Here is a 15,812-nt window from a genome sequence, read left to right as displayed (position 1 = left end):
ATTGAGAATCTCCATCACTAGACTAGACATACCCAGTTCTTGCAACCGTTCTTCATATGTCTTAGCCTCCAGCCCCCACGTAGTCTTCGTTGCTCTTCTCTGCACTCTTCCCAGAGTCTCAAAAATGTACAACACATAATAATGTACTGTCCGTTAAGTACACATTCACAGACAGTGATATAACTGAGTTAAGGGTCTGTTCCTGTTGTTGCAGGCTGTTGGTTTGATTCTTAGGTGCAGGAGAAGTTTGTTTTTCTAACTGCATGGTAATATGACAAATCCCCCCCCCCCAAAAAAATATTCTCTTTTTCATTAGCATCTTTTTGCTTTGCAACGTAGGAGGAAAAAAAAAAACCAATTTCCCGTTTCTTCTTTCTGTGAAAAGACTGCGTTGTGTGCAACCCGGCGTCTATCTATTCCATCTTCGATGCTAGGTAAGTGCCTAAATGAACGTGGAACTAGCCATGACCAAATAAATAGATAATTTCCAAGAAGAAAAAACCCAAAGCTTCATATTCGACTGCATTCCTTGTAGCTGAGAAGTTGCAAAATGTCACGCTGTAGTTTGACGGGATACCAAAACCTGTCAAACTAGAAGAGTGATGGCTAACCTTTTTGCCGTTGCGTGGCCAAACCGTGGGGAGCGTGGGGGTGGGTGGGTGTCACGCGCGTGAGTGCCCACACCCACAATGCAATGCCCTCCAGTGTGCCATGACCCCCCGCGCATGCAAGTGAGACACCCCCCTCCCCGCGGCCCGTTTTGTGCCTAGTAGGCCTCCCTGAAACTTCCTGGACCAAAAATGGGCCATGGGGGGGATGCCACTCCCTCCACCCTTGTGCATGTGCATGTGACCCCCCCGACCTCTCGCATGAGTGCACGACCCCCACGCATGTACGTGCATCTCCCGCAGAGACCCGAATATCAGCTGGCTGGCAGGAGGTGCACGTGCAGGCATGTGTTCTGGCCTGTCAGCGGCCTGTACAGATTGTAGCTGATTCTGACAGTGAGGAGGCTGGTGTGATGCTGCGCCAGCAGCCTGGGCAGCTGGCGCTCAAGTTGGACAGTGAGGAGGCTGGAGAAGATGTGGTGCCAGAGGCGGGGATTCAGCCAGGGCCTTCAGAACCTCCAGAACCTCCCTTAAGTTAAGAGGATGAAGAGGAGGAGCCTCTTCTCGATGCACGGGCGCACAGAGCTGCCAAAAGGCAGGAGTGACTCCTCAGGAGGAGGTCTCCTCGAGGCTTGGGGCTAATTGGCCACTCCCTCAGCCTATTGAAGGAGGAACGCCGACTGAAGCAATTTGCAGGGAACAACTTCGTTCACATACCTTCGTGTCTTGTCTTGCTTATCTTATCAGCTTCCTGCAAATTGCTTCTGGGCATTCTGCCAACCACAGTAAGCTTTCAGTTATTATTCTTTGAATTCTTGGCGGCTGTTAATGCAGTTAATTAACAGCCGTTGTTGTAAAAAACTGGTTTATTTAGTAAACTAAGGTTTGAATGGACTTTGTGTGTGCCGCGTTCTTTGGGGTCCGTAGCTGGGGCAGAACAGCACGGTGGAGCTGAGCTGGGCAGCGGCTCACATGCCCACAGAGAGGGCTCCAAGTGCCACCTGTGGCAAGCGTGCCATAGGTTCGCCATCACGGAACTAGAACAATTGAACGTATTCCTCTAGCAAAATTTTGTCGTTTCCTTTTAAAAAAAACAACATCTAAAAGTAATCTACGTTGACTTACAACCGTTTGTTGAGTGGTCATTCAAAATTACAACAGCACTGAAAAAAAGAGGGAATTAGGACCGTTTTTCACACTTATGACCACTGCAGCATCCCCATGATCACGTGATCAAAATTCAGAGGCTTGGCAACTGACTCATACTTATGACGGTCGCAGTGTCCCGGGATCACATGATCCCCATTGGCAAATTTCTGACAAGCAACGTCAAGGGAGGAGCCAGATTTCCTTAACAACCACGTTACTCATTGAACAAGCGCAGTGATTCACTTAACAACAGGGGGAAGAAAGGTCATCCCACGGGGCAAAACTCACTTTACAACTGTTTCACTTAGCGACCTAAATTTTGGGCTCAATTGTGGTCGCAAGTCGAGGATTACCTGCCACCGGGCCTAAAAATACCTTCAAAACAAAGGGGTAAAATCCTGAAAAGATGAACAAGGTAAAACCGGTCAATCAGAATAGAGCTGGAAGGGGCCTTTGAGGTCTTCTAGTCCAACCCCCTGTTCAAGCAAGAGACCCCAGACCATTTCAATGTACTGTATGTTCCTCAACAGAGGTGGGTTTCACATAATTTTACCGCCGGTTCATCGCGCACCAAAAATGTGAACATGTGCACTTCCGCGCATTTGTGCATCCTTCCATGCATGTGCTTTGCTCACACACGCATATATATATAATATATATAATATATATATTATATATATATAATAATATATATTATTATAAAGGGCTACCCTGCTATTTAGAAATTCTAAATTTGCCAGACTTGAACATTTTGACTCTACAAAAAACCACCTTACTCGGAACAGCTTACATCCTCCGACGATACCTTAACAGTTCCTAGGTCCTTGGTTAGGACTCGAGCTGCTGAGCTATTAACCAGCCTCAAAGGCTGTGAATCTCACCAAAGATTAAATAATAATAATAATAATTCCATCTCTGGCCTGTTTGCTTTTGAAAATATTATTCCTACTTGGGACGCTACGAATTTTTGTATCCAGAGGATTATGTATTTTAGAAATTAACCACTGCACATTCAACCCTTTCTTGAACCCAACTCTCCAATTTATTGCCAGCAATACAGCCGTCTACCGTGTTTCCCCAAAAATAAGACTCTGTGTTACATTTTTAATTTTTTTAAAAAATTTTTTTATTATAATATAATATGGCAAATGCATAACATACAACATATAAATATATCCTCTTTTTAACCAATGTTTCTTAGTGGTCTTCTTTCCGTTTTAGACCTTTCCTCCCGTATCTGTCTCATTTTCTTCATTGTCCCTTACATTTTTAGATTCTCCCCTGTATTTATTGTTATTTTTTGAACCCTGAAATAAGCGTTTGGCCTTATTGCCGTGTGCTCAAAAGCCCAATTGGGCTTATTATCAGGGGAGGTCTTATTTTGGGGAAAACAGGGTAGATGATAGATAGATGGTAGCTAGCTAGCTAGCTAGCTAAATAGATAGATAGATAGATAGATAGATAGATAGATAGATAGATAGATAGATAGATAGATACTGTGTTTCCCCGAAAATAAGACCCTGTCTTATATTTTTTTGAACCCTGAAATAAGCACTTGGCCTTATTGCCATGTGCTCAAAAGCCCAATTGGGCTTATTATCAGGGGATGTCTTATTTTGGGGAAAACAGAGTAGATGATAGATAGATGGTAGATAGATAGATGATAGATAGATAGATAGATAGATAGATAGATAGATAGGCAGGCAGGCAGGCAGGCAGGCAGGCAGGCAGACAGACAGACAGACAGACAGACAGACAGATAGATGATAGATACTGTGTTTCTCCAAAAATAAGACCCTGTCTTATATTTTTTTGAACCCTGAAATAAGCACTTGGCCTTATTGCCATGTGCTCAAAAGCCCGATTGGGCTTATTATCAGGGGATGTCTTATTTTGGGGAAAACAGAGTAGATGATAGATAGATGGTAGATAGATAGATGATAGATAGATAGATAGATAGATAGATAGATAGATAGATAGATAGATAGATAGATAGGCAGGCAGGCAGGCAGGCAGGCAGGCAGGCAGGCAGGCAGACAGACAGACAGACAGACAGATAGATGATAGATACTGTGTTTCTCCGAAAATAAGACCCTGTCTTATATTTTTTTGAACCCTGAAATAAGCACTTGGTCTTATTGTCATGTGCTCAAAAGCCCGATTGGGCTTATTATCAGGGGATGTCTTATTTTGGGGAAAACAGGGTAAAGAACACGCAACTTCCCTTTAATAGTACGTGGAAGTCAGTTTTCCACATACCATTATGTGGAATAGTTCTACCACTGTAAAACAAAGCTAGTTTCAACAACACAGAGAGGTTAAAAACTGCAATCTGGACAATGGGCAGTTGATAGATTATAAGACCTCTGCCTGTCCTGATGAACGAGGGCGTTTTTCTCTCTCTTTTTTTGCAAAAATTGTCAGAAAATGAGAATATCTATGGAGATTCTCAGCCATCCAGGTCATTGGTTGTCCCAAACGTGCTTTTTTTATTTTCAAAAAGGCAACTAGACTTCGCTTTTTTTTCCTTGAAGACCTTTCGCTTCTCATCCGAGAAGCTTCTTCCGTTCTGGATGAAGAACTTCCCTTCTTCCAGAACGGATGAAGCTTCTCGGATGAGAGGCAAAAGATCTTCAAGAAAAAAAAAAAACCAAAGAAAATCCAGTTGCCTTTTGAAAAAGCACCTTTGGCACAAAATGATTTTTTTTTCCCATTGAATGGGGCCCTAGCTTTGCCTATTTTTTAGTTCCCATTACTTGCTTGGGGTTTCCTATTAAGTTGGCCTAGCATGCAGATTAACCTACATTGTCGAACTGGAGATTTGCAGAGTCACCCCAATACACTCAGGCCAGTGGTGAAATGTAAAATTTGTTACTACCGGTTCTGTGGACGTGGCTTGGTGGGGGGGGGTAATGTAACTGGATGGGTGCGGCCAACTTTTTTTTTTATTTAACTTTTAAAAGCAGTTTTTCTTCTACAATCTCTTCGGCCGTAGAGATTTTTTTAACTTTTAAAAGCCTCTGACGATCCCAGCTGAGCCGCACAAACATCAGAGGCTTTTTTTTTTTTTTTACTTTAAAAAACATTTTTTTCGGCCAAAGAGGTTGTAGAAAAAATGCTTTTAAAAGTTAAAAAAACAGCCTCTGGTGATCGCACAGCTCAGCTGGGCATGGGGGGGGCAGGGATTTTTGCTACTGGTTCTCCGAACCACCCGCTGCCATCGCTACTGGATCAGGCGATCCGGTCTGAACTGGGAGCATTTCACCCGACTCAGGCACACACACACACACACACACAACACAACACAAACACACACACTTTTCACATGTCGCTTCCACTTTCCTAGCCAGTTTCCCTGCAAGCACCGGATTATATGTTACAACCCAGCCAGGATTCATCGAACCAAGACAGATGTGAATATTTCTCTTTGACGATGCTGCCCCTTCTGTTTAAAATAATCCAGGTAATGTACTTCTAATGCCTTGTTCCAAAACCTTCTTTTATCAAATCCTCGCTGCTGTTTGTGGCTCGGGAATGTGCACACAAGCTCACATGCACACACGTGTGTGTGCCTGTGTACACACATATAACAAGATATTATTTTGCTACGAAAGACAAGAGGGGGAACCGAGGGAGAACGACCGATGTTTAAAATAAACAGAATCTCTGTCGTCGTCTAACCGAGATATTATTTCCCTTGTTTGCTTTTTCTTTAAAAATCTCTACTGCAGGAAAGTGCCTTCCATCAGCATCCAAAAGGCCTACATAAGCCGTTGAAATAAAGTAACCAACTTTATATTCATTCATTCGCAGGTGATACTTTTCAGCAACCCGTCTATAGGCTGGCAGGTAAAATCCTCCGAAGTGATATCGTGAAAGGGGAAAAAAAAAAAAAGAAAGAAATTTAAAAACAAGCAGCCATCAACATTTCTTTTAAAAAAAAAAGTGGTTTTTTGTGAACACGGTAAGTTGCAACAGTGCAGTTTCCTTTCTTTTCGGCACACACAACATACCTGCCTTTTTCCCAATCTGTAGTAAAAGCTTATGCCACCAGATGTTTCTGTAAGATTTCATTTCAAGCTTAAGAAAAATTGCTTTGAGCTACACGGTGGTTAAAAAAAAATAAATAAATAAAAATAAAAAATCCGATACTGGCTCCTTTTATTTTTGCTGTCTTCTTCTTAAAAGAAAGACAATCATTTATTTCTTATTTTCAAACGACAACGCCGAAGATAATGGGAGGAAGGTAACGCAAAAGCTGCTTATTTGATTACGCCGTGACTTAATTAACCATAATACATTGTCCCTATCAGTGTCTAAGAAAACCTGCTGTCCTGTTCATAGCGGGAAGGGAACATGTATGCTTTTCCCCCATCCAAGACCTTAAACCAGGATCTACACATCCAAGATAGAAGTCAAAAGCTAGCCCATCTTACAAGTGTTGATGACAACAATGATTAGGTTGATGATCACATTAAATCATATCCTACCAAAACAATGTGAACCAAGGCATTGCAAGATCAGTTCTCAGTAGTCAGAAGCCAGATTTTGGGGGAGGGGGGAAGGAAGGAAGGAAGGAAGGAAGGAAGGAAGGAAGGAAGGAAGGAAGACCAAATGAATTCAAGGAACAATTATTCACTATAAATATATATATATAAGTAGGGTTGCCATAAAAGTACATTATATTCTCTCTCTCTCTTTTTTTTTTTTGTATTTCTTCCTTGACCCCCCCCACACCCTTACTCCTTCTCCAAAAAATTTGTGTCAATCTGTTGTTCCACGGAATAGATGCTTTTAAAACCTTTCTGGTCCACAATCAAAGAAAGGATATTTTTTATTATTATTATTACATATAGATATATGGATATACATACACATACACGCACATACATAAAAATGTACCGAAGGAGCGCATAGACCGAAGAGAGAAAGACAAACAACGACAACTGTCACAACAAGAAAACACCTTTGATTTCCAGGTTTCCTCCATATCTGTAGTTCTTTTATTAGAAATGTTTTAGGAGAGAGAGAGAGAGAAAGAAAGCTGGAGCGGAAAGGAAAAAAAAAAAAACCCAAAAAGAGATGGATGTTATTTTTATTACGTTCAATAAAAAACATCAACCCGCTTCCCTTTGTTGTCTACTTTTCTTTCTTTCTTTCTTTCTTTCTTTCTTTCTTTCTTTCTTTCTTTCTTTCTTTCTTTCTTTCTCCTTTTTCTCTCTCTCTCTGCCTGGCCTTTGAAAACAAAAGGTTTTCTTTCCCTTAGCCGTCTCTGGAAAGGAAAGTCGAGCTGGTTGGGTTTCTTTCTCTTTCTTTCTTTTACGGGAGAGGGAGAGGAGGGGTGGGTGGGAGTTGGGGGAAAAAATTAAAATAAAACGCGGAGGGGGAGGGTGTCAAACCTTGAATTCATTGTAGAAGGGGGAAAAAAAATAAACAAACAGGAGCGCCGCTCGGCAAATAAATAAATAAACCTATAACAATCATCATAAAAAAGGCGGAAGACAGGAGAGAGAGAGGGAGATTAAAAGAGAGAGAAAGAGAGAGAGAGAGAGAGAATAAAAGCAAATAAACCGCTCGGCTGGTGCCAGCGGCAGCCGCTCCCCCAGCCTGCCTGCCTGCCTGCTCGCCCGTTCTTGCCTCGGTCCGTCCACCCCCCCCTCCCCATCCATCCAACCTCCCCCCACCGCCCCCACCGCTCAGCTCCCACAATAGCTATCGACTCCAAAAAGCCATGCGCCTCCCGCTATTTATAGCTAGTGCTAGGACTGGAATCTACCACCGGCCAAGCAGACGGGGGTGGGGGTGGGGAGAAAGGGTGGGGGTGGGGGGAGCGGATGGGGAGGAGGGGAAGGGGGTAGCCTGGATGGAAGCTCAACCAGAGGGAAGCGCCCCCCTCCTTCCCTCCCTCCCTCCCTCTCGCGCGCGGGCCCCCGTCCCCCCCTCCCCCTGCCTCCACTCCTACTTTCCCCTCCCTCCCTCCCTCCTACCCACCCACCCACCCACCCCTCCCATCCAACCCCCTCGGCTTTCTGGCACTTTGAACCGATCCAGCCTGTTTAAACGGAAAGGACAGCGATCCAAGCTGTTCAATGTACGAAAAAAAAAAAGAGAAAAAAAAAAGAAAGAAAGAAAGAAAGAAAGAAAAATCAGTTCGGGCATCGCCAGCGAGCGAACGAACGAACGAACGGGCGAGAGAGAGAAAGAGAGAGAGAGAAGGAGACAGAGAAAGAGAGGCAGCGAGAAGAGGGCGCGTGTGCGTATGTGTGTGAGTGAGTGAGAGAGAGAGAGAGAGAAAGAGAGGGAAAGAGAGAGAGAGAGAAAGCGAGAGCGAGGGACGGAGAGAGAGAGAGAAGAGGCGAGCGGGCGAGAGCGCGCGCGTGTCGGTGCCAGGGTGTGTGCGTGTGTGTTTGTATGTGTGTGTGTGTGTGTGTGGTGCGTGTGTGAGCGCGCGTGTGTGTGAGTGTGTGTGCGTGTGTGAGTGAGTGAGTGAGTGAGCAAGAGGGAGCGGGATTGCGAGAGAGAGAGAGAGAGAGAGAGAGAGAGAGAGAGAGAGAGAGAGAGAGAGAGGAACGGAGGCAGCGAGGACGGGTGGGGGGGGGGCTGGGCCAAAAAAAGGGAAAGAAGATTTTTTCTCTATGTATATAAAGATGGCCACGTTAGCAAACGGACAAGCAGACAATCCCAGCCTCAGTAGCACCCATACTAACCCCAACGGGCACATGAACGGATTAAACCACAGTCCGGGGAACTCCGCCACCATTCCCATGAAGGACCACGATGCCATCAAGCTCTTCGTCGGGCAGATCCCTCGCAACCTGGACGAGAAGGACCTCAAGCCGCTTTTCGAAGAGTTCGGGAAAATATACGAACTGACGGTGCTGAAGGACCGCTTCACGGGCATGCACAAAGGTGAGGGAAGGCTTCGCAACTTTCTTTTATTTCTTCTTCTTTTTTTCTTTCTCTTCTTCTTTTTTTTGCTTCGGCGGCTTCTTGCTTCTTCAGCTCGGGGGGCTGTGGGCGGAGGGGGAGGACACGGGGGTCCGGGTAGATGGCTTTCGAGGCGGAGGGCGACGGGGTTGAGCAAGTGGGGGGGGCGGCATTGGGGGCTGGGGCTGGGGGGGGGCAGCGGATCCAGCCCAGTTGTTGGTTTTAAGAAAGAAAGGGGGGAAAAAGTGCTTCCGATGGAGGTGTGAACCCTCGGAGTAAGGTTGAAAGGGTCTTTCGTTTTGGGGGATCGGACCGACTTCTAAAGCGCCGTTGCGGCTTGGGTCTTATGTTTTTGGGGTGTGTGCGTGTGTGTAGATTGGGGGGGATAGAGAAGAGAAATGCCTGTCTTTAAAATACACCCCGAGATACACAACTACACATATACACACGCACCCAACCAAACCAAAGCGCAGGGAAAGGGGACGAAATTTAGCCCTAAGGGAAAGAACCGAAGGGAGCTGTCCATCCGGCGAGGTGCTGAAACCTTTGGGGAAGAGCGAGTCTTTCCCTATGGACACCCCCCTCCCTCCCTCCCTCCCTCCCCGCCGCCCCAACGGCGACCCCCGTTGCTCGGGGCGTTTCTGAGATGGGAAGAGTGGTGGGGGGTGGGTGGGAAGGTTTGAGGAAGGGGGGTTGGTATTTTGGAAGGCGTTTGAGGGGGGAGTGCGATCTGCCTTTAGGCGGAGCAGCCCCCTTCCCCAATATAAAAGAAGAAGGGAGATAGGGTGTGTGGTGGGAGGGGGGGTGGGGGGGAGAATTTAGCGTGGGGGAAGGGGAGGCAAGGGGTGTTACGGTTGTCTGCAAGGAGGAGGCACAACGTGGCAACCCAGGTGGTCGGATAAATCAACAGCGCTTGTGGGGTTTTTTTTTATTTATTTATTTTTGAGGCGGAGGGGGGGAAGATACGAGGAAGAGGGCGTTTTGATTTTTTTTTTATTTTTTTTTTTTCATTTAGGGGAGAAACTCGGTGGGTGTTTAAGCATCCACTTCTGGCGAGGGGCGGGGAGGAGTCGGGGGAGTTTGTCGTTTGGTCAGCCCTCCAGAAGGAAACTCGGCAACTTTTTTGGGGTGGGGGTGGGGGTGGGGTGGGGGGTTTAGGGGAAATAAGAAGGATGCTATCGGAGGTCGCTTTTTTGGAAAGGCAGAAAAGGGAGCCCAGCGCCGCGGGACTTTCTATTTCCCCGGCGATCACTCCCCCTCCCCATGCACACTCGTGAGCGCACACACACACATACACACAGAGAAAGAGACACACACACACACACAAGCACACACAGACAGAGACAGAGACACACTCACAGCACCGCCTGGTTTATTTTAAGGCTGGGAGGAAGCTCCGCCGTCGCTTCTCTCTCTTGCCGGCTTGGCATCCCGGATTTTTCTGCACCCCCCACCCCTTCCCCACTTTCCCCTACGGCTCCCGTCGTGCTTGGCTGTACAATTTACAGATAATGGTTGGGGTGGGGGAGGGAGCGCACCTATATAAAGAGGGAGAAGCCCCCCGCCCCCCAGAAACTAAATGTATACGCGTGGGGCGGGGGAGGGGAAGGAGGACCCTCCCGTAGGCGAGGGCTTATTGATGGTTTGAGAGAAACTGAGATTGAAAGTGAGTTAAGTTGGAGGCGAGGCACGCCGGCTTTGGCTTGCAAGGCAAAAGCTGAAGAGGGGACCGTTTAGCTCCAGGAACTTTTCGTTTTTCCTTTCTTTCTTTGCTTCGTCTTCTCTCTCTCTCTCTCTCTCTCTCTCTCTCTCTCTCTCTCTCTCTCGTTGTCTTCTTCTTCTTCTTTTGCATCTGGAAAAGGGGAGGGGAAAAAAGAAGAAGAAAAAATCTTTCGAGGGGAAAACTCAAACAAAAAAAGGGAAGGGGGAAAAAAGGCGGGGGGGGGGAAGGAAGAAAGAAGCAGCAAAACGCGCGAAGGGAAATCGGCATAGTGTTGGAATATCCGTAACGTGACTCCGAACCTCTGGTCTGTTTTTGCAAGGGGTTTCTTTCTTTCGTTACCCCCCCTCCCCGCCCCAAAGCGATAAATCCTTCCAAAAGTTAATTGCATGTTTTGAAAACACCCCTCCCCCCTTTCCCAAACCCTGTGGGCGATAGATTTAAAAACAGGAAGTTATTATTATTATTATTATTGGTTAATCTTTAGTGAGATTCACAGCCTTTGAGGCTGGTTAATAACTCAGCAGCTCGAGTCCTAACCAAGGACCTAGGAACTGTTAAGGTGGTATTATTATTATTATTATTATTATTATTATTATTATTATTATTATTATTATTATTATTATTATTATTATTATTATTATTATTATTATTAGAAGGAAGAAGAATGAATGAACGGTCTGGAAAGAGGGGAGGGAGGGAAGGGAAGAAAGAGAGAGAAGGAGAGGGAGAAGGAAAGAGAGAAAGCGTGCAGTGTAGATAATCTGGAGCGGGCTGGGCATGTGATAACCGCTGTTATTCCTCCACAACCAACCGCTTCTCTTTGCAATCTCCACGAGCCAGGCTTTCCTCCTCCTCCTCCTCCTCCTCCTCCTCTTCCCCCCTCCCTTTCAGATTCGTAACAAGCTTTATAGAAATTGCTTATGAAAGATTGAAAAGCAAAGCGTGGCCGCTGTGAGCGCGCTCTGGATGGAGCGTTTGGAATGCTGCATTTCATTTTGGATTGCTTTGACGGGATAAAGGGTTTTTTTTTTTCCCTTTTTTTTTTTTTAAAGCAAATTCAGGTTCTGTACATCCCTCAAACACTCCATGGAGATAAAGTTGGGAATTTTTTTTTTTTATGTTTTTTTTTCTTCTTCTTTTGTGCTAGCTAGAAGATTGTGCCTTTGCAGATATGCTTGTCAGTGCAATACAAAAATAATAATACTTTGGAAAGGAGTCCCGAATTAAAAACTAAGACATGGCAAATCTCCTTTTAGGTCTCCTGTGTGAGCAGGGGTTTGGACTAAATGACCTCCAAGGTCCCTTCCAATTCTGTTAATTCTGTTCTGTTGGCTTTTAAATTGGGTTTTAAATGTTTTTTAGATAAATTGGATGTTTTAATTTTTTGAGCCTAAATTATTTAATCTGTTTTTAATAGTTTTTAACTTTTGTATGTCTTTGTATTTTATTTCTGGCTGTTCACCGCCCTGAGTCCTTCGGGAGTAGGGTGGTATACAAATATGAAAAATAAATAAATAAATAAATAAATACTGTTATTATTTTCTGGTTTTACCTAGATTGGGAGGCAAGAATTAACTTTTTTAACTAGGAGTTTCTTGAGTCATCCGCGGGCAACTTAACTACCCCTCTTGCCTAATTCCTAGAAGAAAAGTTCACCTTTCCTGAATGGGTTATTTTGGAGCAAAGTCTTGCAATCTAATCACATACATACATACTGTACATCCATAGATTGAAACGCTGGCTTCACTCTCCACTTCTTTTTATTGTATGGAATTTCAAGAAAGAATTTGAAAGGAGAGCCGAAATTTCAAAGCGAAAGTGCTTCCTTCCATCTGTATTAAATCCCCAGCCTGCTTAATAACCGGATGGATTAGGGAGAGAGAGAGAGAAGGAAAAAAAAGAAAGTCTCCGAACCCAGATTCATCTTTGTCATGCTTGGAAGTTTGGCAATATCTTTCCAAAGGTGGAAGAGATTGGAAACCTAGTTGTTACAAATGCCGAAAGTCCAGATCAAGAGTAGCTGCTCGATGCCTAAGATGGTGCCACCAATGTATTATCTGTTTTTCAATGTCTTGTTTGGTTCCTTGGGATGAAGAGAAGTTGCCTTCAATCAGAGATTCATTACTGAAAAATTTGAAAATAGAAGCAAGGCAGATGGAGGAATAGAATAATATGTTGCTTATAATGTGATTTCCCTTCTTGTTTATTATCGCTGTAAAACAGAAGCTTACAATGCAACAGAAACCTACCCAATACCTTACCTTTCCTTCCTTCCTTCCTTCCTTCCTTCCTTCCTTCCTTCCTTCCTTCCTTCCTTCCTTCCTTCCTTCCTTCCCTTCCTCCCTCCCTCCTTCCCTCCCTCCCTCCCTCCCTCCCTCCCTCGATTTAATCTCTGTATTATGTAATAAAAAGAAAGATGCTCTTTATAGATATGTATCTATAAACATAAGCAGACAATTTATTCCCTGACATTCCTGAGAGACTAATTGGGCCCACTGAGTTTGTACATGGGGTTTGTTAAAAGCCACAACTCCTAAAGGTTTGTAGGTCCATCCATGTGCATGAGTTCAGGGGTTGTTGATTTTTTTTTTCTTTCTAATGTAAGGGTGTGTGTCTGTGCAAGTGGACATGTGTGAGAGTTGTGTTGAGCATGATGGACTCTATAAAAAAAGATGGTTGCTTTGTATTTCTGGTAAGCAAAAATCAGGCCGCAGCATAGTTCAAAAATGCAAAGAGTAACTCTGCTCGGAGGATTGCACAGATCCAAACTCCACAGTCACATATTAAGAAGTTTGATTTATTTTAGATATATGAGAATCCTGACAAAATATTCCCTGTCATCTGTAACAGCTGATGCAATCTTCCTTCCTTCCTTCCTTCCTTCCTTCCTTCCTTCCTTCCTTCCTTCCTTCCCTCTTTCCACCCTCCCTCCCTTCCTTCCATTTCTCTCTCCTTCCTCCCTCTTTACCTACCTACTTCCTTCCTTCCTTCCTTCCTTCCTTCCCTCTTTCCACCCTCCTTCCCTCCCTTCCTTCCATTTCTCTCTCTTTCCTCCCTCTTTACCTCCTTCCTTCCTTCCTTCCCTCTTTCCACCCTCCCTCCCTTCCACTTCTCTCTCCTTCCTCCCTCTTTACCTACCTACTTCCTTCCTTCCTTCCTTTCTTCCTTCCTTCCTTCCTTCCCTCTTTCCACCCTCCCTCCCTCCCTTCCATTTCTCTCTCCTTCCTCCCTCTTTACCTACCTCCTTCCTTCCTTCCTTCCTTCCTTCCTTCCTTCCTTCCTTCCTTCCTTCCTTCCTTCTCTTAATGTTATTCTTATCTTCCTTTCTCCTTTCCTTTGAAAAGAAAAATTGAAAGTTGAGAGGCTGGGTTGAAGTTTTATTCACCAGAACTTTCAAAGAAATGTCGTCAGTCAAAAAGCAAGCCTGCCAGTTCTTATCAGATATGGAAAAATATATGGAAATTAGACATGCAATTCATTTTCATAACTTCAACCCTTCCATCGGCATCTAATCGTGTCCGAGTTTCTTGAGCCCTTGTGGTATATTCTCTCAGAGGTCAAGTACGGTTATGTTCTAGCTTTCAAAATAATTGAAGGCCAAGTAAAAGGCTTTTTGGCCTAATATTTATAAATAGATGAAATCTAAATATAAGATTGTTCCAGACAAACTTATTTTTCGTAGGATGGATTCATATCTTTGAGGCCCGTTGTGTATTAGCCCGAGTTAGCTGTCTTCCTCTAACCGTCTTCTTACGAAGTCAGGCTGGAGTCAGCTTAGGGTGGGATTCTGCAGAAGAAAACTCAAGTTTGGAAGCCCCTTTTAAGGGGCAGAGTTGTGAAACAGATGATAAGCAAGGAGATGGTGTGTTGCTTTGAATGATAGTTGTGTCTTTTCAGATCCTGCATGAGTAATGCAGCTCCCTCAAAAAGGTTTCCCATCCATCTTTAAGACAGGGAGAAGCTCCACCTCCTTAATAAATTGAACAAATAAAAAAATAGGGAAAAAAAAGAAATAGTTTGAGTGCATTTGTGCTGCTACCCTTCCTTCCTTCCTTCCTTCCTTCCTTCCTTCCTTCCTTCCTTCCTTCCTTCTCTCTTTCCTTCCTCCCTCCTTCCCTCCTCCCTCCCTCCCTTTCCTCTTCCTTCCTTCCTTTCATCACTCCCTCCCTCTTCCTTCTCTTTCCTTCCCCCTTTTCTTCCTTCCTTCCTTCCTCCTTCTTCTTTTCTTCCCTCCTTCCTTCCTTTCTCCCTCCCTCCCTTTCCTCTTCCTTCCTCCCTTCCTTCCATCCCTCCCTCCATCTCTTCTTCTGTCCTCTTTCCCTCCTTCCTTTCCTTCCTTCCTCCTTCCCTTTTCTTCCCTCCTTCCTCCCTCCCTCCCTCCCTCCCTTCCCTCTTCCTTCCTCCCTTCCTTCCATTCCCTCCCTCCATCCCTCTCTTCTGTTCTCTTTCCCTCCCTCCTTTTCTTCCTTCCTCCCTCCTTCTGTTCTTTTCTTCCTCCCTCCCACCTCTCCCTCCCTTTCCCCTTCCTTCCTTCCATTTCTCTCTCCTCCCTCCCTCCCTTCTTTTCTTCCTCCCTCCCTCCCTCCCTCCCTCCCTCCCTTCTTTCCATCTCTCTGACTTTCCCACTTTCTGTCTTTCTTTCCTCCTCTTGATAATTTCCTTTCTAAGCCGCCCAGGTCATCTTCCTCCTTGAAAACACCTGGCCTTATAAATCTGCACATTACCCCATTCGCCATTGCTTCTTTTATTAGAGGGAAACCAGAATGGGAGAGACAGATGTGAATTAAAAGCTTTGTTCAAGCTCGGTGCCATATCAGCTTTCAGGTTAGCCGCGTAGATTTTAGAAGTGCAATGATGGTGAAATTAAGATACACCGTACGAAGCGATAAAAAAGGGGGAAATGAAAATGTACTTGAAAGGGGACGCGGCTAAATACAGGTGTCGAATAAACGCCCTCGTAAGGTAAACACAAAGCTTGTGTGACTGAAAGCAACATGCTTAAACTTTAGTGGGGTAGGAATCCAGAATCAAGTTTCAGGGACAACACAGACACACGTAGACATACAATGCTCAAGAAACAAAATTACCAGCCTGCAAAATATATTATACCTGCAACCAGGAGGGGGGAAAAAAAAAACCCCAGCCATTAAACCAACAAAGCACAGTGGGTTACTTTTATGGCAGATAAAGACAGAATTATTTCAATTTCCCTCTATTTCAAATGCCCATAAAATCCAGGGTAAGGTATATGTGTTAAGTGAGCCTTCTCCACGCCATGAGCCGCCAACAGCCACCCTTATTCCGAAAAAAAAAAAATTAAATTAAAATCCTTCCATCTTCTGTCTCATTTCTCCCCAAATCACTCCATAAAGCCTTCTTCCTTTGAAGCCTTCGGTCTGGTTGGC

At 44.7% G+C, this 15,812-nt stretch overlaps 1 protein-coding gene and 1 long non-coding RNA gene across 16 annotated transcripts in view; both read left to right on the top strand.

Annotated features, from left to right (window-relative positions):
• Window positions 1–266: 266 nt before the first annotated feature.
• Window positions 267–5,906, top strand: LOC148115019 (uncharacterized). Its single transcript, XR_015731867.1, has 2 exons — window positions 267–434; window positions 5,571–5,906. It is a non-coding gene; the product is annotated as an uncharacterized LOC148115019 (long non-coding RNA).
• Window positions 5,907–7,801: 1,895 nt separating this feature from the next.
• The window catches only part of CELF4 (CUGBP Elav-like family member 4), a 921,337-nt gene continuing 913,326 nt past the window's right edge, over window positions 7,802–15,812 (top strand). For 6 of the 15 annotated variants that reach the window (XR_015732035.1, XR_015732034.1, XR_015732028.1 and 3 more), the window contains exon 1: window positions 7,802–8,666. Coding sequence is in view for 2 of the 15 variants with exons in the window: in XM_087885501.1 (XP_087741627.1) it covers window positions 8,393–8,666 (274 nt within the window). In the remaining 13 variants the exon portion in view is untranslated. The remainder of the gene's footprint in view (window positions 8,667–15,812) is intronic. The other 9 variants (XR_015732025.1, XR_015732024.1, XR_015732029.1 and 6 more) reach the window with 2 other exon arrangements.

This window comes from Pantherophis guttatus, chromosome 2 (assembly GCF_059756535.1).
Source record: "Pantherophis guttatus breed Tessera chromosome 2, ASM5975653v1, whole genome shotgun sequence".
NCBI lineage: Eukaryota > Metazoa > Chordata > Lepidosauria > Squamata > Colubridae > Pantherophis > Pantherophis guttatus.
Note: the sequence above shows the minus strand (reverse complement) of the source record. Positions and strands in the feature narration are given on the sequence as shown.